General features: G+C 42.5%; 1 protein-coding gene across 5 annotated transcripts in view; it reads left to right on the top strand.

The window, feature by feature from the left end:
* RERE (arginine-glutamic acid dipeptide repeats) overlaps positions 1–23,682 on the top strand; it is a 203,094-nt gene that overhangs the window by 134,649 nt on the left and 44,763 nt on the right. For all 5 annotated transcript variants that reach the window (XM_072155929.1, XM_072155926.1, XM_072155924.1 and 2 more), the window contains 3 exons: positions 15,260–15,365; positions 17,519–17,615; positions 22,850–22,954. In XM_072155929.1, the coding sequence (XP_072012030.1) occupies positions 15,260–15,365; positions 17,519–17,615; positions 22,850–22,954 (308 nt within the window). The remainder of the gene's footprint in view (positions 1–15,259; positions 15,366–17,518; positions 17,616–22,849; positions 22,955–23,682) is intronic.

Raw genomic sequence — 23,682 nt, 5'->3', positions numbered from 1 at the left:
AGGACCAGCGTCACAGAAGCGCAAGCAATTGCAATGATACTAAAATGGATGCTGGTGTAGCAAAAATAAAGCTAATGTGACAAGCAGGAGGACAAACTACTACCTGGCGTGCAACCCCGACGTGCGTTTCAACCGCACCAGGTCTTTGACAAGGGATCATCATTGGTATCATCATTGGGGTGAAAGATAATAGCGGAGATCTGAACGCAGGTGTGAACAGGGCTACAGTTGCAAATTTTCTAACCTGATTTCCAGGACTTTACAGGCAAATGTCATTTCTTTCCCAGGGGACAAATCCAGCATGGACATTAATATGTATCGGGGATATAAATCCATAGCAGGTCGATTTTTGTTGGGCGGATTTTGGCAATGGATTCGTTTTTTTGGGGTTTTTTTTGCGGATCCATGGAGAATCTGCACTTAAAAATGCACATTTTAAAACCGTTTTTGAAAAAAATGCACATTTTACTTCAAATTTACAAAGAAAAAAAATGTCACTAATGCATTACTCTGTATTGATGTGCTCTATGTACAGTGCCTCGGAATATGTTGGCGCTACGGGCTATATGTCCATACATTTATCTGTAGCAGATGTTATTTGGTAAAACCTCACCCACATTTCTGATGCTACAATGCGCTGCAGTGTCGGCCCCCCCTGTGAGCATACCCTCCAGGGCTCCCTTATGACCCCCCGCTCGGTGCAGTGCACCCGCCTGTTCCCGGCTCTGCAGTTCCAAGTGTTAAGCGCTGAATTATTGCGGAATAAATGAAGGTTCTTTGCAGCCTGTCTTGCTATCCAATGCTTTTTCTTCACCTCCTGTGTGTATTTTATGCAAGTGATTTACATATAAATTCTTACTCCTCTGCCGTTAATACAAACTACTACTTCAGCCGCCGACACTAACTGCCCATCATTCCAATTCCCCACACGGTAATCTGCACATTTTCTATTGCCGCGGCGGCTCCAGCATAGCCCCTGCTTTACTGGCTCAGCCGCCACAGCCCTAAATCGTCTTCTGCTCATTTCCATCCGCTCTGTTTTTATTTTTGAAAATTAAAATCTGAGGGCGGTAAGGTCCGGGCGATCAGTCTAATCTCCCAACATCTGTTCCACATTCTTTGATGGAAAATGTGAAAAATGCTGGATATCTCGGAGACCTGGTCAATGCGAAGGCACAGCCAGGCTAATAATCCGGCTAATTGTCCGTGTTGCGTTCTGGTTTGTACAGAATTTATTTATTAGTCCCTTAGTCTTTTTATAGCACTTCTATGTATAATCGTGTGGTCACATTATATTAGAGGGGCAGGACATGACTCTTTAGTGTTGGCGCTCCCATAAAGGGGTTTTTACATAATTTATCAGCGTCAATAACATGAGTAATGTAAGGCTGTATTGTTGGGAATTGGACACTGGGATCCCATTGATGACCGGATGAGAAGGCCCCAGTTTTAGAGTAGAGGTGGTTACGCAGGTGCCATCTCCTGCCATGGTTAAAATTACATGGCCACCATAAAATATCATAAACGAGGATTAGAAATTCACATTTTTCAGAAATGGGGAAGCTCTTGTCTGTCTAAGGGTGTGGTCACACAGTATGTTCTAGGTACCACTTGGTGCGTTTTTTGCATGTTTATCATGAGTTTGTCTGGTTTGAATCTGTTTCTATCATTTCTGGAAGTGTAAGCATCTGTATCAATATTTTCACAGCTGCTTACACTTCCACAAATGAAGAAAATTTGATTCGCAGCAGCCAAATGCATGGTAAACTTGCAAAAATGTGTGCGCTTTTAGTGGTTTCGTCTAAGGGTTGGGTCTGGAGGTACTAAAGTGCAATACCAGACACAACCTCTAGATCTGTGTGGTGCAAGAAAGAGGACCGGCTTTATCTAATTCATAGCCTGCTACAATGTGAATTCAAGATGTCCGTCACATAGTGCCAATACCCTGCATTTGGACATGCTATAGGAACCCCATTTATGACTTTTAAAGCTCCATATATTATAACTTTTTACTAGGAGTCTGAGCTTTTTAAAAGTACTGGAACATGAATGTGGCCAAAAGGACATTACTTTTATGTTTCATATGGATTTGCTTCAGTTTGGCATCTGTTTTTTTATGGATCTTCAAGTTGTTCTGAGTGATCCTTAACAGTTCATGTATCAACCACCGGATTAGAATGAGATGACTACTTTCTTTGAACAGCGCCACACCTTTACACAGGCTGTGTGTGGTATTGCAGCTTACACTCAGTTGTGATAATCTGCTTCAGTATCAGTACCTTTGCCTAGTGCATTGTAGTTGATGTCATCTTTTCTTTACGTCGTCCTTTGGGGCACCGAACACTTGGCAATCCAGAAATGTGTGCAGTAGATATGTCACTTGTGAATTGTCCAGGAGCAGTTTATATGAAGCATGTGTATACATATCCATAGTGTGCAGTTGTAAGGTTTAATGCGTCCAGCTTCTGCTCTGCCTCTTTGGCGCGGTGCCCATCTTATAAATCCCCCTGATACGGTGGGCCCTTGCTGTGTGGTCTAGAGGTGCCCACATCCTCCCATGAAATAATTTTGGCGCTTGTGGTGCAGGTCACATGCCAAAAAACTGATTTCCCAATGTTTTCGATGGTTAAAAGGTGAGAATTCAGTACGGGGTTCTTGAGGACATGAGAAGACGTCTCCAGCAGCACCCGGCTCCTAGTAATTTTTTTTATTCTTATTTATTTTCTTCCTGCGGGCGAGAGGGAGATGCTTCCCTGCTTGTGCTCAGTAATTAGATGTGAACCATGTAGCACAACTGACATTTTATGCCAAATGTCAAGCGCCGTGAACAGCTCTCCCCCCTCTTTACAGATTGCCTTCTGTAGGTTTAAAGCGGCAAACCTTAATGGAAAGTAATTACCGCCGCACATACTCCATGATTAGTTAAATGCATCAGTAATGCCCTCACTTGTTGGGTAACTGCTGGAGCAGGGTGACGCCGAGCCGGGTGTGATTTACAACTTGTCTTTGTGGCAACCAGAGCAATAACAAAAATACATCATACGCCATAGTGCAAAACTGTCAGCCAAAACATGGCGAATCCGTGCACCCCTGAGAGCAGCAGGGGCAATAGTAGGGCTGGATTTTATGGTTGAATGCCCCAGATCCATATTGCAAACAAGTTGAGAATCCACTACACACTTTATTCATTCTTCTGGAATTAGCATTTTCCACATAGATTTTGAAAATGCAATGTTTTCCTTAAAGGGGTTGCTTGTTGTCCTATCCTTAGAATAGGTGATCAGTTGGAGATAGGTGGTGGTTCTACACCTTATCAGCTACGTGTCATGGTGCTCCAGATCACGGCCATCGATAACGCGTCTATCAGACATATGACTTGTTCACAGCCATTTCTCATTTGGTTACGATGCAATACCAAGCACAGCCACCGTGCTGTGTACAGCAATATGCTTATACTAAGTGAAGAGGCTTTAGCGCTCTTGAAGCCAATCTGGGCAACCCCTTTAAGGCTGTTAAGGTCACTTTCACACTTTGCATTTAAACAGCGGGAAGTGGCCGCTCCCCTGCACAGATGCGTTAAGAACTAAACACTTGAATTACGGAACGAGCGAGACTACGTTTGGCGGTACACAATGCAGTGCAACACATGTTGCTTGTTCCCAAACGCAAGCATTTAGATAACCACATCTCTGCGCTAAGGAGAGCTGCTTCTAATCGCAACATGTGAACATGGCCTAAGAATCTGCACCAAATGTCAAATTCCATGCAGATAAAATCTGCAGCGTATACAAAGGATTTTTAGAATCTTCTTTATTAATAGTGCGGTATTGTTCCGCACACAAATCCATGTGCATTTCCCCTTTCCTTACCTGGTGGTGGACACACAGTGATGGACGGGTTTGGTAACAGTGTTGCTACATTGTAGCTTCAGGCCCAGTTGCTGTTTGTTACTGATGTGGGATTATAGAAGCCCCAGGGCAAGGGATCCCTGCTTCTGATGCTTCATTTACATCCGCATGTGAAAACAACCTATTAGCTGTTATGAAGCACCTGGCTGTGCCAGCGCCACTGGGAATTCCTGGGACCGCGCTCAATCTTGGAAGTAATTAGTGGTGTTCATCTATGTGCGGGGAGAGGGATGCAGGGTAATGCTCACCAATTGGGGACGTCTGAAGCTGTACTTGAGCAGGGGGTAGTCAGAGGACTCCTAATTATTATGGACATGACTTTCGGAGACTATTGGCGATTTGTATTTGTGGGAAGGATCCCGCATCTATTTGGTTGATGCCATCACACACATTTGTATCCTCTAAGATTTGTCTTCATTTCCATGTCTCCTATTTTCTACTACTATGTCCATTTGTGTCAGTCTTCACTGTAATCCGTCATTATATTCATAACCTAAAAAGCTGTGTTGTGAACAATGGTGTAAATCACCATTAGCATTTGTATCACTGCTTTGAATTTGCATATTACCATAGATTTTCTGTACGTTGTTTTTGTTCATCGTAATGTAGTACTGTTCTAGTATAGGTACCCTGTTTCCCCGAAAATAAGACAGTGTCTTATATTAATTTTTGCCCATAGAGAGGCACTAGGTCTTATTTTCAGGGGATGTGTTATTTTCCATGAACAAGAATTTACATTTATTGTTGAAAAAAAAATCTACTTCTCTAACATCCTCATAACTCCAAAATTTGATTTTCCTGCTGTGTTTCTTATGACTCCATTACTATTAGAATCATTGGCCCCAGTCTCTCATGTTTAGTAAAAGCACTTTCCATAAGTGACCCTTCTTATCCTGGTTGTTGCTGGTATCACATTTGCAGCACAACAGTCAGTGATTTTATCCCATGAATTCTTCCCCATGTCACAACCTTCTGCAGCATCTAAAAGATTTACTAATGTTAATGTATGGCACAGGGGGAGCTGCAGCAATGGCGGCCGCTAGGTCTTATTTTCAGGGGAGGCCTTATATTTCTAAGTCTGAACAAAATTGTACTAGGTCTTATTTTCGGGGGATGTCTTAATTTAGGGGAAACAGGGTATTACAAAATCTCATGTAGATGGTGCATTTTTATTTCATCTGCAGCATGTAAATTATTTGCAGTGTAATGAAAACAGATTTCCTCACGCAAATTCCTGGAAAATCTTCCCCCAACTCTCCTCAGGGTATTGCGAATTGTCCTCAGCAAACTCTTCATGTAAATCTGCATCAAATACTTGCGGCTTTTATGTGGATTTTCCACAGTTTTTCCCCACCTGGCCGGTCTTTATTCATTTAAGCAAAAATTTTCATCAAATTCACACTCTGATAAGGATTTGATGCAGATTTTCACATGCTCATTGCCTTCTTTTTTTTTTTTTTTTTTTTTTTTTTTTTTTTTAACTTTTGTTCCACCTGAACGGACGTAATTTCAAGGATAAATCATAATCCGGATTTCATGCTGATTTTCAGAAGCCTACAAAGAGACCCAAAAAGACATAAAGCCACCACTGAAAAGCAATATAATCTTTCATTTATTTTTTTGCATCACACAAATTTCCCAGTGGAGAGAGAAAAAAATTCGGATACATTTTCCAAATGGCAGTCACTTTAATGGCAGCGTATTACAAAGTAGAATTTCTACCCGTGCATAATACACTTAGGGAGGAGATGTACCAGGGCTTGTCTGGTGTACAAGTCCAGAATTAATCAGTTTCTTGCAGACCAAAAGGTATTGCTATTATTCCTGCTTTATGCCACCATAACGCCAAGTGGGCATGGAAGGCACGTAGGGTGCGCAGCCGGCAGCGAAGTGGAGTGGTAATAGTAATGAATTGTATCCCAGCGCATGCGGTCTACCTATACATCAGGAGACTGGAGCATCCTGATGTATCCATAGGTGCTGTGCTCATATCATACACCTGCATGTGTTGGCATATGATAAAACGTTCCCCTACGACTGAAATTAGCTTAAGGCCTCATGCAAACAAACATAAGGCAAACACATTATCTCCTTTCCAAATGCATTTTGTTCTATACGCAGATGCGTTGAGGGAGGACTTTCTCCCAATTTAAGAGCATTATGTAAACGCCTCCAAATCCTGCACGTGTGAATACGTCCTCCCTTTCCTTTGATAACCCATGGATAAAGCTGAATGCACCCAGCTCTCGCCTGGGCTCACACAAGCCGTACCCATGCCTTCTCATTTCCTGCCTCCATTACTCTGCTCAATCGAGCTGGCGGCTCTATGTGGCCAGGCGTGTCCCGGGAGAGAAGCCATGGGGGCACGATTCTATTAGAGCCCCCTCTTGTAGACTGAACACTCATTACAAGGCGGCTTCCAGGTGTAAGCTTGGAGGATTTGATGTTCGCTCCTCTGAGAGTGACATGCTTGGCATGGCGGGTTAATGTGCCCGCTTGCATGTTCAGCATCATGATTTACCCTGATCTGCAGCACTTTGTCTTGTCAAACATTTACATTTCGGCAGGAAATATCCACTAGCAGCCCCGAAATCTGTTTGGTAAATCTGTCAGTGCGTTCACGTGTCACGGGCATTTATCATTGGCGCACGGCGTGTGTATATTCTTGCAGCATGAGGCTACTTGGTGGTCTGACATTGATCCCGAGGATGGAAACCCGTCTGGCATGTGCTTTTGCTAGCAGCAGGCATGTTGACGTAAGTTTGTGTAACACCATGACAGGCGCATCCTCCCCCTCCTTTCCCTTGTAGAGGTGGTTGTGTGATTTGGGTGCTAAATGCTGTCGATGTGCTAATAAGATGGAATTTCTGCAATGTGTCACTAATGGAGCCAGGAGAAGAGGATGCGCTTATAATTACACCGCATTAAGATTATAATCCCGGCATTGTCAATACAGGTGTTTAACTGGCGGTGGAAAATGATCCAGATGCTGCTCCTGCCGGACTCCTCATGTGGGGGGACAATTATGTATTCCGGACATCCTGGTGATTACACTATAAATGGGAGTAAATAGCAGAAAATACTATTACTCCTTTCCTTTAATCCCATTTTGCCCCCACCATGTCAAGCTAGGCATATTGACTTATTCCAAATCCTTGCCTTGTTTTTCACTGGAAGAAATGAATTTATGGGGATGCACTGAGAGCTGCTTGGGTTGAAGACCAAGTCATTGTTCATCCAGACAATGGGCAAGAGAGCAGAACACATCAGAGCTTGGTTTTTATTTTTCCACCCCAGTTTATGAAATGAAAGCTGGTCTCTGATTGGTTGCCATGAACAACTAGAACAGTTCTGCTCTCGGACTCTTCTGATGGACCTCGTCCCATTCTGTGTATCTATTCTTTATAGACCAAGTCCGTGTTCCTCCAGTGGATTGATGAAGCGTGTATGTACGGTAGCAGCAACGCTTGCATATGTAGATAGAGGGGAGACTTATCACTGCTTCTATGCCAGTTTTCTGGCGTAGAAGCTGTGAAATAATCACTAATTTTGTGCAGTTCAAGAATTTGCTATTAAAATAGTGAATACGCGTGGAGGGGCCCGGCGGCGGTCGCCCCTTGTGCTGGTGTTATTTTTGGAAACCAACAAACATTTGTTTCCTGCTTTTTACGCAAAACTAGACCAGGCCGGCCAAAGCCTTTTTATGTATCTAGTGTATGAAGGTTTGTGGTCACAATCATACACTGACGCAGGAGCGCAGTGGATGTACGGTAGAAGCAATGCGTATGTGTATATATATATAGATATACTGTGTATCTAGTCATTTATAGAGTCTATGTACTGTACAGGCAATGTGTGTGTGTACATATGTAAATACATACATATATATATTAGTAGAAATACTGTGTATGTGTTATTCCCCTCAGGACGCGGAGACCCCCGCCACTGCTCTGGTTCCATATAATGATGTTATACTGTGGCGGATGGAGGCCGGTGACGGCTGAGATTGTCACTTCTGCTCACATCTGAGCTGGTGCTTTCCAGGCTCCTCTGCACTGAGCCGAGCTCCTAAATAGGAAACGTAATGAGGCATTTTAAACCCCTCTTACAGAGGATCTGCTGGACAGCTGCGGCCCACACCGTATCGGCGGTTTTACCCTCTGAGGATTCGGTGACCACTGTTCAGTATTTAAATGAAATTTCAATAATTTGCCATAACCGCTACCTGATGTAGCGGCTCCTGATTATCCAGCGGGTTACAGGGCCTCATCTGCTCGCTGTCTGCAATGTGTGATTGCTCTGGATGGACTGGCGGCGAGCCTGGGGGAGATGTGGCTGCATTTGGAGTGTGTTGTGCAGATTACTTAAATGTTTTCATCTTCTAAATAAAACCAGTTCTCTTCTATGCCCCCGAGTGACTCCCAGAGATACATGTAGGTGGATGGCGTCCTGATCCCGAAAAATAGGAGCCGGCGTCATAATCTATCAGTATTACACCACCCATGACAGTATTGCTAGAGGGAAGCCGGAGGACATGATTGGCTCCACCATTCACCTATGCCCGGTCCCTAGGAGGGTACATTTATCCAATCAGTGATCACATTGTGTTAGAAACAGGACCCAGATGTGTCAAGCCGCATTCACACATTGCATTTTTATCTGCCATTGTTGAGATCGCATACGTGAGAGATGCATTTGCAATTATTATTTTTAATTATTGAAATAAAGCGTTAAATTATTTCTCCATTTTCTCATGACTTGTGTTGGCTTTGTGCTAAGATATTGTTAAGTAAACGGAATGTGTGAACACAGTCTTAAGACTTTGTCCAGGATTAGAAGAATTTGGCTTTGTTTAAAAAAATTGTGCCCCACTTTGGTTGTGCCCGGTTATGTAGCTCATCTTCTTTGAAGTAAATGTGTCTGATTTAAGAAAGCAGTCCTGTTTTCTCCTTATAAGGGGTCCTGAGACACTCCTGGCAGCTTGGTTGGGTAAGGGCATCACAACTGGTGCCCCCTTGTGGCCGCTGCCAGTAAGGTTACTATACAGAAAGGGAGGCTGAACTGTCTACAGGAGATTACAGAATGAGATTCCTTCCCCTTTAATATTGGGGGTGGGGGTGTAGCTGTACTAGAGGTGAGGTTATTTTCCAGCACAGACTGTAACATTAACCTGTAGTGTGTGAGATAGCCAGTCCCCAGCGAGGCGTATCATTAGCCGCCCTGTCATAATGCAGGATGGGGGTCGTGCACTTATGTCCAATAACAAGCCAGCGCCGGGCAGGTGAGGTGGGCGCACAGCCCGGGCATGGGGAGGGTGTCACTGCCTTCCAATGAGCGTTGGCCACCAGTCTCCCTGGAAGTGTTTTATTGCTCAGTAGCACATTATAGGAGCTATGGGAAACACACAGCAATGACTCCAATTCATTCTTGTCATGACACGTATCTCTGTTTGTTCTCTTCTCACTTGCACCCCGGTGGCTAGCACCTAATAAATCACATCCTTAACTCTTTCTGTGCCAAGCGCGTGACAGCTGTGCAGCTCAACACTAAGATCTGCGTGGCCAGCAGTGAACGGGTTAACCCCCGAGCAGGCGTCATCCTGATCTCTTCATCAGATAGGGTTTGTGGTTGATACCTAGGTTTATTTTTATAGCATGGGTAGAGATGCACGACGCTGGCAGTCTTTTATCGTATCATCTGTCAGCGTCGCGCTGTCGCTTTATAGCTCTTTTTATGTTTTTACCACCTGGATCTTCAGTGGTTAACTGAGATGAAGACGTCTGTGATCTTCTGTTCTCGCCCCGGGTTGTGATTTTTGTTATATATAGTTTTTAAGGCCACCTATGTTGGTCTCAGGCAATAAACCCGTGGTCCGTTTTTTGCGATCCATATATATCGTCTGGGTGTAATCCACCGCCAAGCCTTACATCCGCAAAAAAGGTCATGCATATTTTAAATTTTTTTTTTCTGCAAAACCAGAAAAAATAACTGAAATGATGAAAATGATGTCACTAGCTCGTCCCAACCTCCTTGATAGGGATCCCCAGATACTGAATGGTGTGGATGGCGTCCGTATTTTTAAGTTCCCGCAGACTTCAAGCCGCAAACATGGACAGGGATATAGGATCTGGTCTGATTTTTTTTGTAATTTTCCTACAGTCTTCACATGTATCCATGAAAGCACCTCCATGTGCATGGGGCCATTGAAGTTAATGTGGTGTTAATTAAAAAAAAAAAAGGATAGCACTTTAATGTGCATTAAAACTAAAATGGACCTTAAATGGATACTTGGAGACGACCTGTCCCCTCTCCCGACTTGTGTTTGTGTGTGCTTTGTACAGTAATTCTGGAGTATCAGATAACTCCATCTCCAGGAGGATTTACAGAGGAAAGTGTGTACGGTGTAGTGATAAGGAGGCAGTGGTGACTGTCCCTCCTGCTATATGGTGGTGACAGCTGCGTATCACTGCAAGACATAATTCTCCTCCCTTCTGAATTTACAAGACTCTTCACGTGAGAAAAATCCTATAACAGAAATGTATTATTCCTTTCCCAAATCTATTTTCTTTTTTTTTTTTTCGTGTTTTTTAATTTAAAAAAAATGTTTTTGAACCCCAGCGCACATGGACAATGGGAGCGTCCAAGTACACCTTCACCTTCAGTGCCTCAGTGTGATGGATTGGTGACCTATAAAGGGGACATCAGATTTTGGGCCTGAGAAAATTGAAGCCTGGTAGGGAATAGAGGAAGAATAATGAGGTTTTCTGGCGGGCGGTCCCCGCGCTGCTGTGTGCCTGGGTAGCGCACGTTCCCTGCTGGGCACTTCAGTCGTCTAATGTCTGCTTATGTCTTTTTTAATAAATGATCCTGTTTGTTGTTGGGCACATAGTGGTTTTCATAGATCACTTGCCTAGGCCGTGCTGGACTCAATTACTAGAGAGCGCTCATAAAGCAGGGTGGCTATGGGTGCCCCTGTGGCAGAGCGGCTGTATATCTGTCAGCACATCTCTGCGCCATGTCTCTTCTCTTGTCTGCCCTGCCAGCTCCTAATACTGTATACAGAGCTCAGTGCTGCCCCCCTGTGTCCATATACAAATTCACTGCCGCAGACTTGTGTGTAATAAGTAAATTATTATCTGTGGGTACACAATGCCTTATGTTACTGGCCACTGTTTTAGTACCTTCAACTCATTATGCAATTTCTTCATTTATTCTGTATATTTATCTGAGTATATTCCCTGCTATTTAGAAGATATACTAATTGAGTTATTTCTTGTGCAACCTTTTAATGCCAGATATGGTGAGGAAAAAATCACAATAGGCGCTGTAATAAATTATAACTCAAAAGCAGCTTCCTTTAAGGATCGGACATTGACTTTCCGCAAAGGCAGTTTTTTTGCATTCTTTTTGGAGAAGAACTACTTTGTACACATTTTCTAAGGAAAAGTTGCCAGACATATTAACTCCCGCTGCCAGGTTATTGGTCCTTACCTCAGAATCTGTATAATCACTTACAATAAGTATTGTGATTTCAAGATGAGTGAATTATCTGAGATTTGATTCATAAAAGCTTCAACAAATTTTTCAGAAGGTTCTGTTTTGGTCTAATCCGATATTGCCCCAATTGTCCTTAAAATTGGTTGTCCTGCAAAAAACTCATTATCCAATTTTGCTAATTTTTCTTCACCCCCACCCCCTCCCTAAGCTATGAAATGACAGCAGTATCTAATTTTGGAAGATTCATCCAACGCGGAGCAGGAATGATTCAGATTTGTTTCAGAGCCTGATAAATTGTACTGCATCCTCCATTGAATATATTCGCTCATCTCTCTGTGACTGCTTTGATGTAGCACGTTAGTGTGTGTATTAGGTAAGTGTGATATTCCTGGATTAGGTGTTGTATACAGTAACATGACATGATCTGAAGATGTGGCAGATCTGCTGTGTAGGTTTCCCCTCTCTTGAACTATTGATATTCCAGGACCCTACATTTCACCTTCCATACTGCAGTCTGCATCTCCCCAGACCCGGGAGGCGTCCGTCCTACCACCGAGGTCTACGCCATCAATACATTTAATTTGTGTGACAAATACTCCCCGACAGGAGGCTGGCTGTAACGCTGTACTTGCTGCTTCCCCGCCCTGCCTGTAGCTAATAACAGCTCACTACTCCATTTCCTGATATGTCATCATGTATGACAGCATTTGCCTAGAGGTATATCCATAAGATTCATTACTAGCGGATTTCGGAGGCTGGTGTCACAGATATTTCAAAGCCACCCTATTACATCTACTGGGATATATTTATTAGGGCGACGCTGCGCACAGATGCCCTACGGGGATTCTTGCCCTGTAAAACAAAAAGATGTATAAGCATGTTTTTCTATTTCGTTATCTTTTTATTCTTGTGTTGTGCAGAGATTTTTTCCTTAGAAGAGGGGATCTGAATATGGAAATGCAGCATAGACTAAGCTATGGGTACGGGGATGTAGTGTCTGTATGTGCTACATATTACATAGGCGATACAACATCGTGTTCTTGGAGCGTGACCCCATCCTCTTTCTCCTTCCGGAAATAGATTGTATTGAATAGATTGGAATGACAATTATCTTTCCTGAATGAAATGGGACTTGATGGCTTCCAGAGTGACAATGGGAGGGTGCACATTGCCTGTTCAGGCCTGTCTGGAGGTTATCAGGCATTGTTAGCCCTACACTGACCCCCTACTGACATGTCTCCTAGGGGTCATTGCACACAGTGGGCACATTTCAGGCTCCATCTATTGCAGTGTCTAGCCATTTCCTTGCTTATACATTATCACATCCAGAATATGGGAAGGGTCTGGTGATCCCTCCACAGCAAAGATGATTGATCTGTATGCAGAGGCACTAAAAATGTAGATGCCAGTAGCAATTACATTGGCACACTGGCTGCTGGGATTTGTCGGGTTTAATGATGCTATCTATTTCAGTAGTGTAATAATACTAAAAGACACATACAGGTGCTGATCCACCAGCAGAAGCCCCTATGGCTCATTCATGGCTTGTATCTGGCACAATGCTGCCACCTGCTGGACACTGTTATCATTGCACACTACTTACAAACCAGCACATATTTCCTACTCTCCTCTTTCCAAGCCCCTTCACCCTCTTTCACCTCTTGAAAGCCACAACTATGTAATATGGGGGATTAAGTGTTCGTGCAGGCTTACAACTTGTAAAAAAAAAAAAGAGGGAAAAAAAAGTCAGCTTTTTCATAGAAGAAATGAAAATAAACACGGCACGGTTTGCCTCACTCTGAAGGAATGTTAATTTCCCTTTAGGCCTTTCTAAACTTCCTGCAGGTTTTGGAATATGGGAGAAATACATTGGCTTTTCACCATGACTTTCTCCCGTCAGGCAGACAAAGACTGTGTGAACAAAAGGAGTTTGTGTAAGATCTCTGCGGGCAGCGCCAGGCTGTGCCCGTGTCACCACTTTATTACACTCATGGGAAAAAGTTTCTTTTAGCAAACTACAAATTATTCTTTTCCTCCTGAAAATTCCTGCCTCTTCTTCAGATACTTGGATGGAAGATGATTGCTAGTATTACTTGTCTTGACACTTTGATGTCTGGAAGTTGACAGACTGCTCACCCACATCTACTGTCTGGGGACACACAGGCTGGATATGTCTCCTTTCAACCCTGTTCAAAAATATTGTGCACTGGCCCAATGGCCTAATTCTATAAAGACTTTAGCAAATTTATGGGGCTAATTCTGATTAATTGTCAGAACCGTAACTCAAGTCTGCTGGGTCCAAATGCTAAATCTGTACTAGTAACCCAAATATGGCGATTTGTTGAATTGGTATCCTTACAAGGAGCAAAGTCACCTTGTGGGACCTCTTAACGCCCATAGGCTGGGTTGCAAAGCTCCCTCTCAAGCTGCGGCCATGCTAGTAGTTGCAAAGCTCTTTACTACAAAGATCTCATAATGCACTTCAGTCTTTGATCTCGTCAGAAGGTGGATCTTTATTGCCCCAATTTCAGCCATTGGAGTGTGGGTGACTGTGTTTATTTAGAGCCTGGTGGGATGATAACATAGTGGTGTAGGGTTTAACATTGCAAAATTGTGCACTCAAAATGAGCAGATTATGTGATGTAATGTTGGGCTAGACAGTCTGAACAGCCATTGGGATAATATGGGCAGCACTGTGGCTCAGTGGTTAGCACTACAGCCTTGCTGCGCTGGGGCTCAGGGTTCAAGTCTTATCCAGTTCAACATCTGGAAAAGTTTGTGAGTGTATGATCTCTCCTTATTTGTGTAGGTTTCCTCTGGGTCCTCTGGTTTCCTCTTGCACTCCAAAACATACTGGTAGGTTGATTAGATTGTAAGCCCCACAGGGACAGGGACTGATTTTGGCAAACTCTGTGTAGTGCTGGATTATTATAAATCTGATCCGTTCTGCTCCAAACATTACAGTATTAATAAGTCTGATCTGTAGTCATATCATTTTCACTGATAAAATCCATCTTGTATATGATTATCTGCTCGTCTAGACGGCACCTCTCTGTTTGACAGTAACTTGCTTTTCATGTTTTGCCTTTTTTTATGGACCATGTGAAGAGTTTTTAATTGCATTGAGCGGTACATGTTCTGCTTGTTGATGCTCTCATTGATCAGCACCGCCGAGACCTCTCTACAAAGAGTATCGCAGATCTTCTTTCATAGCGCAGCCTTCCGGAGCCATCAAGTGGGCACCTTATGCTAAACCAAAGGGTGATGAACAAATAAGTCCTGCTCTTCAGCAGCTACCTGACCTTATTTGACCTCCATTACACTCCTAGATCCATTTTGTATTCTGCTTAATCTCCCGTTCTGTGTTGGTGGATTTCGGTACTGTGGACTGCTAGGACTCCTAGGAGAGACTGTAAGAGTCCAGATTACCCCACCCACAGTGTTCCACTCTTCCGTACACACACTGATGTAGTGAAGGCTCTCAATCATTCACTATCATGCAGTCAATCATCATTGTGGGCGGGATAATAGGGACTCTTACTTCTTTCCTAGGAGTCCTGTCACTCTAAAGTATCCTGATATCTGATTGGTTTTCACATCTGGTCCATGGGGCATAAAACAACCTTGTCTTTTATTATGGGTCTTGGGTTGAATTATCTCCCCCCTCTGCTTTGTTAATAATGGTTCTTATTTTCTTAGCTTTTTACTGTAAAATCACTATCCTTGGGTGAAATTGATGGATGTAATTTGTAGACTTTTCTTTAGTTACTTTGACTCTTGTTTTACCTTAAAAACATACTTGTTTCTATACTGGTTGTATCTGACAAGTGTCTTTCTATTTCTGTCTATTGTAGAGTAAACGGGACCATCTTCTGATGAACGTTAAGTGGTACTACCGCCAGTCAGAGGTTCCTGACTCCGTCTACCAGCACCTGGTTCAAGATCGACATAATGAGAACGGTAAGTACCAAACTCCTATCTATTACTATGTATTTTTTAAAGTCAGCAAAGAACCCCTACAATCGGGAAAATGGGGCACCACAAGTCTGTATTGCCCTCTAGTACTTCCCTGGGCACATTCTCCAGCATAATGGATAAAATATTTTTTTTAAAGTTACCCCACAACCATAATATCCCATACATGGATAATATATAAGTAAACCCTGAGCCCACGACCGAGTTCAAACTGAGATACCTGCTCCGTGCACTTGCTGGATTTTACTGACCAATCCCAGTATATCCCACTATATCCCACAGTTCGTTCATTCCATGTACGGTCCGGGAAAACAATCAAGAACGCAACAATTTTTCTTGGACTGAACTTGTTTGTGGGCAAACTCTCTTGGTAGACACATTATGCTCCATCTAGTTCTGTGTGCTGACAATGTGGATATATTATCAGGTTACATATTTATATACACTCAGAAGCCAGAGATGGTTACACAGAGGATGACAGACTTTTACACTGTTACACAGTGAGCTCTGCTACATCTAGCAGATATGTGCCTGCCTGCAGCCTTATAGTCAGCAGCCTCTCTCTGCTCACCATGTGCTGACAGGAAGTGATCAGTTAGAGCTCCGGGCAGGGGGCGTGGCTACAGCCACACAGCAGAGAGAGACAGAAATTCAGCTCCGCGATCTCACACGGAAGTCCTAGATGGCTGCCCGACCCTAAGGGTGATGTCACACATGCCGTTTTTGGCCGTATTTAAACATCCTTTTTCAGTCCATTTTTGGCAGTTTACTATGCATTTGGCTGCTTAAAACCTGTTTTTCTATTAAGATAATTGGGCAAAACGGACCAAAAACGCCATGTGTGGCTTCACCCTAAGTCAGAAGTTACAAGGTCGTGTCTAGGGGCAACTGAAATTGTGTTCAGCAGAACTGTTAGACAGGTTGGACTTTTTTGTTAATAGTGAATTAGAGAATGTGTTATTTTGTTATCCTGAGTACATATAAGAAACTTGTCTTTGTGGGAATACCCCTTTAACAGAATTTAGGGCCAGTTAGCTGCCTTCAGAATAGGCAATGCAGCCGACTGGACAGCATCTCTCTCAGGTCCAGCACCAATTCGTTGTCCTTCCTGGAAACATGGGACATAGACGTATTTATCAAATTCTCCTCATCATTGCATGTAGCATCAATTGCAGTAGTTAATGGGATGTTTAGTGAATACATTTAGTAATTAATTCTTCAGTAAGGTAATGAGTGAACACTCACACTGGCTCACTAGACAGGTTTTTCTTTTTTTCAATATTTGGCTACCATGATCACAATGTACCTAAAAATTGGGGGGCAAGGCTAAGGGACGGAAAAACAATAATTTGGTTCAGATTCCCCAAAAACTATAACGAGGTATGGATACAATGCAGTGATTACTTCTCATTTTGTAAGGATGTTTACAGTCAGTTTTAGCTTTTGTTGATGATAGATTTTGTATTTTTCAGGCCATGATAGACACGGCCGTGCCCGTCTTATCATCTAGCTAGTAGATATAATATGACTTTGCAATATTGTATTATTTAAGTGTCAAAATTCTCTTTTGATTAATTTTCATGGTAGCCCAAGTCCCCTACATTTAAAGGGGTTCCAGTTAAAGCTGGAAAAAACATCCAAATACAAATTAATTTAAAAAAAAAATCGCACATTTTTCTTTTTTGTATTTTCTATTTATTTTTGTTAAATTAACCTTTTGGGTTGGCTTATTTACTACACGATAAATGCGATCAATAGTATTTGCAGTTTGTTGCGGAAACTGGAGACTCTTATCAGTCTTTGTTTAAAGTAATGATTCCTCTGTCACATCCATAGGTCTGGTCCAGCTCAGTTGCATTAAATTGTCTGCGTCTGAGCTGCAATACCAAGATTGGCCACTTCACAGGGCTGTGCTTAGATTTGAGACCATAATGCTCAAACCGATCAGCAGGACTACCAGATGTTGGGCAATTTCGATCACTTATAAACGGATAGGTGATCAATAAAACAAAATAATAATAATAACCCTTAATTCAATTATGGATTATAGATCCCACCTATGTTTATTATCATTATTATTAGATCATATTGTACTGTAGGTTTCTGACCTAGATTTTTATCACATTTTCCCCATCTAGATTCTGGCCGGGAGTTGGTGATCACAGACCCAGTAATCCGGAACAGAGAACTCTTCATTTCAGATTACGTGGACACCTACCATGCAGCTGCTATCAGGTAAGTGTCAGCTACTCACACGTGCTCTGCAAACATGGCAGTAATCTTCCGCACATGTGGTCCCTATAGACATTGGTTCGTGCAGTGTGTGTTCCTCCTCTATGGAAAGAATGCAGCATGTTGTAATAGAACAAATTATCTAGACGGATCACATATCTAAGATTGCCTTTGGAGCACGAGATAAAACCAAAACACCTGTAAGACACCAAGGAAAAGATCAGGAAGAACAGAGTAGACTGGGCATGATCATAAGCCAATGCGTATTTTCTCGTATTAACATGGGACATGGGAAGCTTAAGGTGTAAACATTACTCTTCATCAAAGCTCCTCCGTACTGTCTGTACTATAGATATAAATGTCATTTATGTAATTTATATAAAGCTCTTATGGGTGAACATGCAGCTACTAACATAACCTGAAGTAAGTGTCTGTGTAGGCCCCTAGACTCTAGGAGTAAAGCTAAATATAATGACTAAAATATAATGATCGTATTGTCACATCTAAAAACTCATATGAAGTATGTTCTGGTAACACTTCTAGGTTTGGTCTGGCATAGGAAAAACATGGCTGCTTTATTTTAGCAGCACAGCTTTGTCACATGATCACCTGCTACAAGCGGTCATCTCGCTTCTTGTTCACATTACGTGGCCTGTGTTTGGCTCTGTCCCATTCAAGTGAATGTTACTGAGCTGTAATACCAATCACAGCCACTGAGCTGTGCATGTAGGAAGAGAAGGGACTGGTGCTGGACAGCCCCTTTAAGCATCTCTTTGCTGTATGGGAATGTAATTGGACATAGAAGGGCTCGTGTCCTTCCATTTATTGGGGGATCAGTCATCCCTCGGTTGTGTAGAGACCAGAGTAGCTTACATAGAGAAATAACACGGGAGGATGATTAGAAGAAAATATCCATCACTTAGGGAAAGTGAAATTATTTGGTTACTTGTGCCTGGCCCCGTAGCACTACTAATGTGTATTCTGGCATTGTATGCCATAGTTCTTCTTTGATCCACCTAGAAACTATGCGCTGTTCGCTTCATATACGTTACAAGACGTACCTTCCACCACGTCCGTTGGCTTTATGGGGAAGTGGAAAGTTTATGAAAGGGACCTGGTCAATTTCAAAGTGGAGTGAAAAGAGGTGAAGCTGCAAGTCTTTTCCTGGCAGAGCTTTGCACTTGGCGGTCTGCGGTATGGATGCCAGCAGAACGTGGAACCAAGTAATCTGCTTGATAATAATGTTCAGATGGCGCTTAAATAAAACCATCTGGAGACATTTGCTTTGTTCAGAGCCACATAACCAGCGATGCTGATTTCAAGGCAAATTAGCTCCAACTTGTGCTGGGGGCGTCAGGAGCTTGGATACCAGCGAGTGGATAATCTTCTCCTTTCACTTAGAGCAGCGCGCTACCCAAATGCTGCACATTCTAGCAGCGCTGCTCATGTACCAAAGCCAGCTTTACTTGGCTGGCCAAAATACTTTTTCGGTTCTAGATGGTTTGCTTCTTGAAGACATGCGGCTCTGGTAATGTAATGCGCTATATTAAGGAAACTCGTTACATTTTCACAAATACACATTTTCCTATAGAGCCCTAGTAAAAAAAAAAAAATGGTTTCCTTCACATCCCCATAAATCAACTTTATTTTAAGTTACCTGGCATCAGAGGGTGTGTGTCCTACTTAGCCGGCCTCTCCCATCTACTCCCCTCGTTGCCTTATGCCTCCTTACTATTCAGCAGTTCATGTCATGTGACCAGAGTGATGTCATCGAAGGTCCTATGCCCTTTACATTTGCAAAATGTACCCCATGTATGTATCTGATCACATGAAAACACAGCATCCTACGTGGACGTCTACTCCTCTCCATGCCTCCATGAAGGCTGCTGTGATTTCAGATGATCAGATACATACATAGGGAGAGATTTATCAGAAGTGTCTGAGAGCCAATATGTCCTAGTTGCCAATGGCAACCAATCAGTGCGTAGCTTTTATTTTACCACAGCAGTTTACATAATGAATGGCTAAACTCTTATTGGAACAGTTCCACACTCAGACACTCATGATAAATTACCCCCATAGAATACAATTTTGCAAATGTAGAGAGTATAGGACCTTATATGACATGACCCTGGTCACATGAATGTAACACTAAGTAAAAAAAAAAAGTTGACAGAATATTTCCTACAAGTAAATAGAGCTTTATATGTCTGTAGTTGAATATTGACAGATGGTCCTTAAGTACAAGGAGTATACACTTACCGGCCACTTTATTAGGTACACCATGCTAGTAACGGGTTGGACCCCCTTTGGCCTTCAGAACTGGCTCAATTCTTCGTGGCATAGATTCAACAAGGTGCTGGAAGCATTCCTCAGAGATTTTGGTCCATATTGACATGATGGCATCACATAGTTGCCGCAGATTTGTCGGCTGCACATCCATGATGCGAATCTCCCGTTCCACCACATCCCAAAGATGCTCTATTGGATTGACATCTGGTGACTGTGGAGGCCATTTGAGTACAGTGAACTCATTGTCATGTTCAAGAAACCAGTCTGAGATGATTCCAGCTTTATGACATGGCGCATTATCCTGCTGAAAGTAGCCATCAGATGTTGGGTACATTGTGGTCATAAAGGGATGGACATGCTCAGCAACAATACTCAGGTAGGCTGTGGCGTTGCAATGATGCTCAATTGGTACCAAGGGGCCCAAAGAGTGCCAAGAAAATATTCCCCACACCGTGACACCATCACCACCAGCCTGAACCGTTGATACAAGGCAGGATGGATCCATGCTTTCATGTTGTTGACGCCAAATTCTGACCCTACCATCCGAATGTCGCAGCAGAAATCGAGACTCATCAGACCAGGCAACGTTTTTCCAATCTTCTACTGTCCAATTTCGATGAGCTTGTGCAAATTGTAGCCTCAGTTTCCTGTTCTTAGCTGAAAGGAATGGCACCCGGTGTGGTCTTCTGCTGCTGTAGCCCATCTGCCTCAAAGTTTGACGTACTGTGCGTTCAGAGAGGCTCTTCTGCCTACCTTGGTTGTAACGGGTGGCGATTTGAGTCACTGTTGCCTTTCTATCAGCTCGAACCAGTCTGCCCATTCTCCTCTGACCTCTGGCATCAACAAGGTATTTCTGCCCACAGAACTGCCGCTCACTGGATGTTTTTTCTTTTTCGGACCATTCTCTGTAAACCCTAGAGATGGTTGTGCGTGAAAATCCCAGTAGATCAGCAGTTTCTGAAATACTCAGACCAGCCCTTCTGGCACCAACAACCATGCCACGTTCAAAGGCACTCAAATCACCTTTCTTCCCCATACTGATGCTCGGTTTGAACTGCAGGAGATTGTCTTGACCATGTCTACATGCCTAAATGCACTGAGTTGCCGCCATGTGATTGGCTGATTAGAAATTAAGTGTTAACAAGCAGTTGGACAGGTGTACCTAATAAAGTGGCCGGTGAGTGTATATACACAGTTGTGCTCAAAAACTTACCTAACCTCTGCAGAGTTTTGACTTTAATGGCCTTTTTTTCTCAAAGTCCTTTAGATGTTATTGGGTGTCATAATGATTTAAAAATAGAAAACACAGGAGTTTGACTTGGCTTCACTCCACCTCTAACCATGAAAAAAGTTTTGGGTTATCATTCATCTTCTCTGAAAAAGGCCAAAATCCTGCAGGGGTGTGTAAACGTTTGAGCAAAGTTCTGGTGTATATATAACCTTTAGGACATGTGACCTGATATAGGTCCAAGACCTATTCTGCTGTATAGGGGAATTCATCAGACTTATTTTTACTTGTGAATAGAAGCAGTGAAATATTGTTACATTATAGACCATATAAAATGTGATATATCCCGTTGACTGTAATGGAGAACATTATCCTGCAGGATTTTACTTTGGGGTTTTTAATGGAGTCTGTTACTGACAGAACCTCCTTTGTGGATGTACAGAATTTTATAAAAGGAGGTTGACGTCAACTTTTCTTACCTGTGTAGTAGAGCAGACGCTATTCCAAGAGCTTTGATAGGTTACAGTGTTCATCATATACCTTGGCATTGCTTTACACTAGCAAGTACAACCTCTAGAACTTGTTACATGTTCATTATTAGTGTCTAGTTTCTAATGTTCAAGTTGGTTATCAAACATGGTTGTTGTGCTGACATGGACAGTATAGTATAGCATAGTATAGTTGGTGTGCCCGGATATATGGTACAGAAATATAAATTGAACATATCTTTGTGTGATGAGCCTCTTTGGACATGTTTGTCCTTGATAACAGACTACAAAGATTACTTGTGTAGTCTGACCCTTACTTATACTCTCCTCTATGTGTCCTCTATTTCTTGCTCCTCTAATGAAAAGATGAATGGGAGAGATGGGTGTGAAGTTGACTTTGGATTACACTGAATAGTTTGTAGTCTTGTAGATATAAATAGAGACATAGGAAAATATATTTTCCCGTTTTAAGTTTCTGCTCTCCTTTATTTGTCACTTTTTCTGTCCTTTCAGAGACCACGTTATAATGACTCCTAGCAGAGACTGTGCGAGTCCTGATTATCCCACCTATTCATATGATTGACAGCTTATTAGGACTCAGCCTGTACCTCTTAGTAGTCCTAATTACCAACGTCAGCGATTGCCAGGTCTCCCTATATAAATGTGTACACAGAAGGCTGTCAATCACTGTGTGTGGGCGGAGCAATGAGGACCTGCCTCTTCTAGGAGTCTTTCTGTTATCATAATAGTGTTTCATGGATCTGCTTTGTTTTGTATCAAAGTATTTTATGCATGAAAATGTGAAAATGTTATCAACATAAAGAAACGCTCTGGCCAGAACACATACACAGTATATTACTTAGCACATGGTGGGTGATGCGTACAACAAAAAAAAATCACTGTAGGAATCCCTGTCATGCTTTACCACCTTTTTAAAGGCCATCTACCCCCAGGATGAAAGACTGTATGCAAATGAGCCTGAAGGGCTCCAAGCTCCATTAACACCTATGGAGCCTGAAGCCCCTCAGGCTTGTTTGCATACAATCCTTCATCCTGATGGTAGATGACCTTGCAGTAGACAAAATCTAGGACTTGCCTTTTGCTTGGAGTGTTCCTTTATGATTGAATATGAAGAACTCTGATATATTATTAATATTTATATAGAGCCATCAAATTATGCAGCACTTTACAAATCTCATATTATAATTTAATATTTTGGTTTTCCACAGGGGCAAGTGCAACATCTCCCATTTCTCAGACATATTTGCTGCTCGGGAATTTAAAGCCAGGATAGACTCGTTCTTCTACATCCTGGGGTACAATCCAGAGACCAGGTAGGTTCTCCATTCTCATGCGGATGCTTATAATATGTGGTATGACCATTATGATTGCGGCTCATGTTCTGTCCACTTGGCTACAGAGCCGAGGAGGAGGGAAATGTCATTATGTGACATTATTCTGCTGTTCTTGGCTCGCAGGCTTCCTTATGTCGTTCACAGGAAGAACGAATGAAATGCCAGTGAATACACAAGTTTAACAAGACTATAATAACTTTACCAATTTAAAAAAAAAAAAATCACCTTTAGTCATATGCAAAAGAGCTTGAGTCACTTCTTCCCTGAGGAAAGTCTCATGGAGAGGCTGGAGGGGGGTGTCACTTCTATAGCACTCACAATCTTGATATCGTTTTACAGATTACAATCTTCTCTTACTAAACACAACAGACTTGTGGTTCTGGGGGCTATATAACTGAAATAAGGCAATTAAAGTCATGGTTTGAAGTTTTATGGTTTTACCTGCTGTTTACATTCCCAATGATATCTGAGTTTTAGTCTGATTGCTCACAAAACCACAAGCCTGATGTGATCTGAAAGATGAGATTCTTAAAATATGACACCATGGTTCTAGCTGGTAATGATCCAAAGATTATGGCATCTGTAGTGATGCTCCTTCTCCTGCCTCTTAGTGTGACTCATCGCGCATAAAAAGTGACTCTTCTCAGCTCATCTGCATATGATTGTCTTTGCTTTTTGGTTTCGTTAACTGATACACTTTAACAAAA

The sequence above is a fragment of the Engystomops pustulosus genome, chromosome 6 (genome assembly GCF_040894005.1).
Source record: "Engystomops pustulosus chromosome 6, aEngPut4.maternal, whole genome shotgun sequence".
NCBI classification, from domain to species: domain Eukaryota; kingdom Metazoa; phylum Chordata; class Amphibia; order Anura; family Leptodactylidae; genus Engystomops; species Engystomops pustulosus.
Note: the sequence above shows the minus strand (reverse complement) of the source record. Positions and strands in the feature narration are given on the sequence as shown.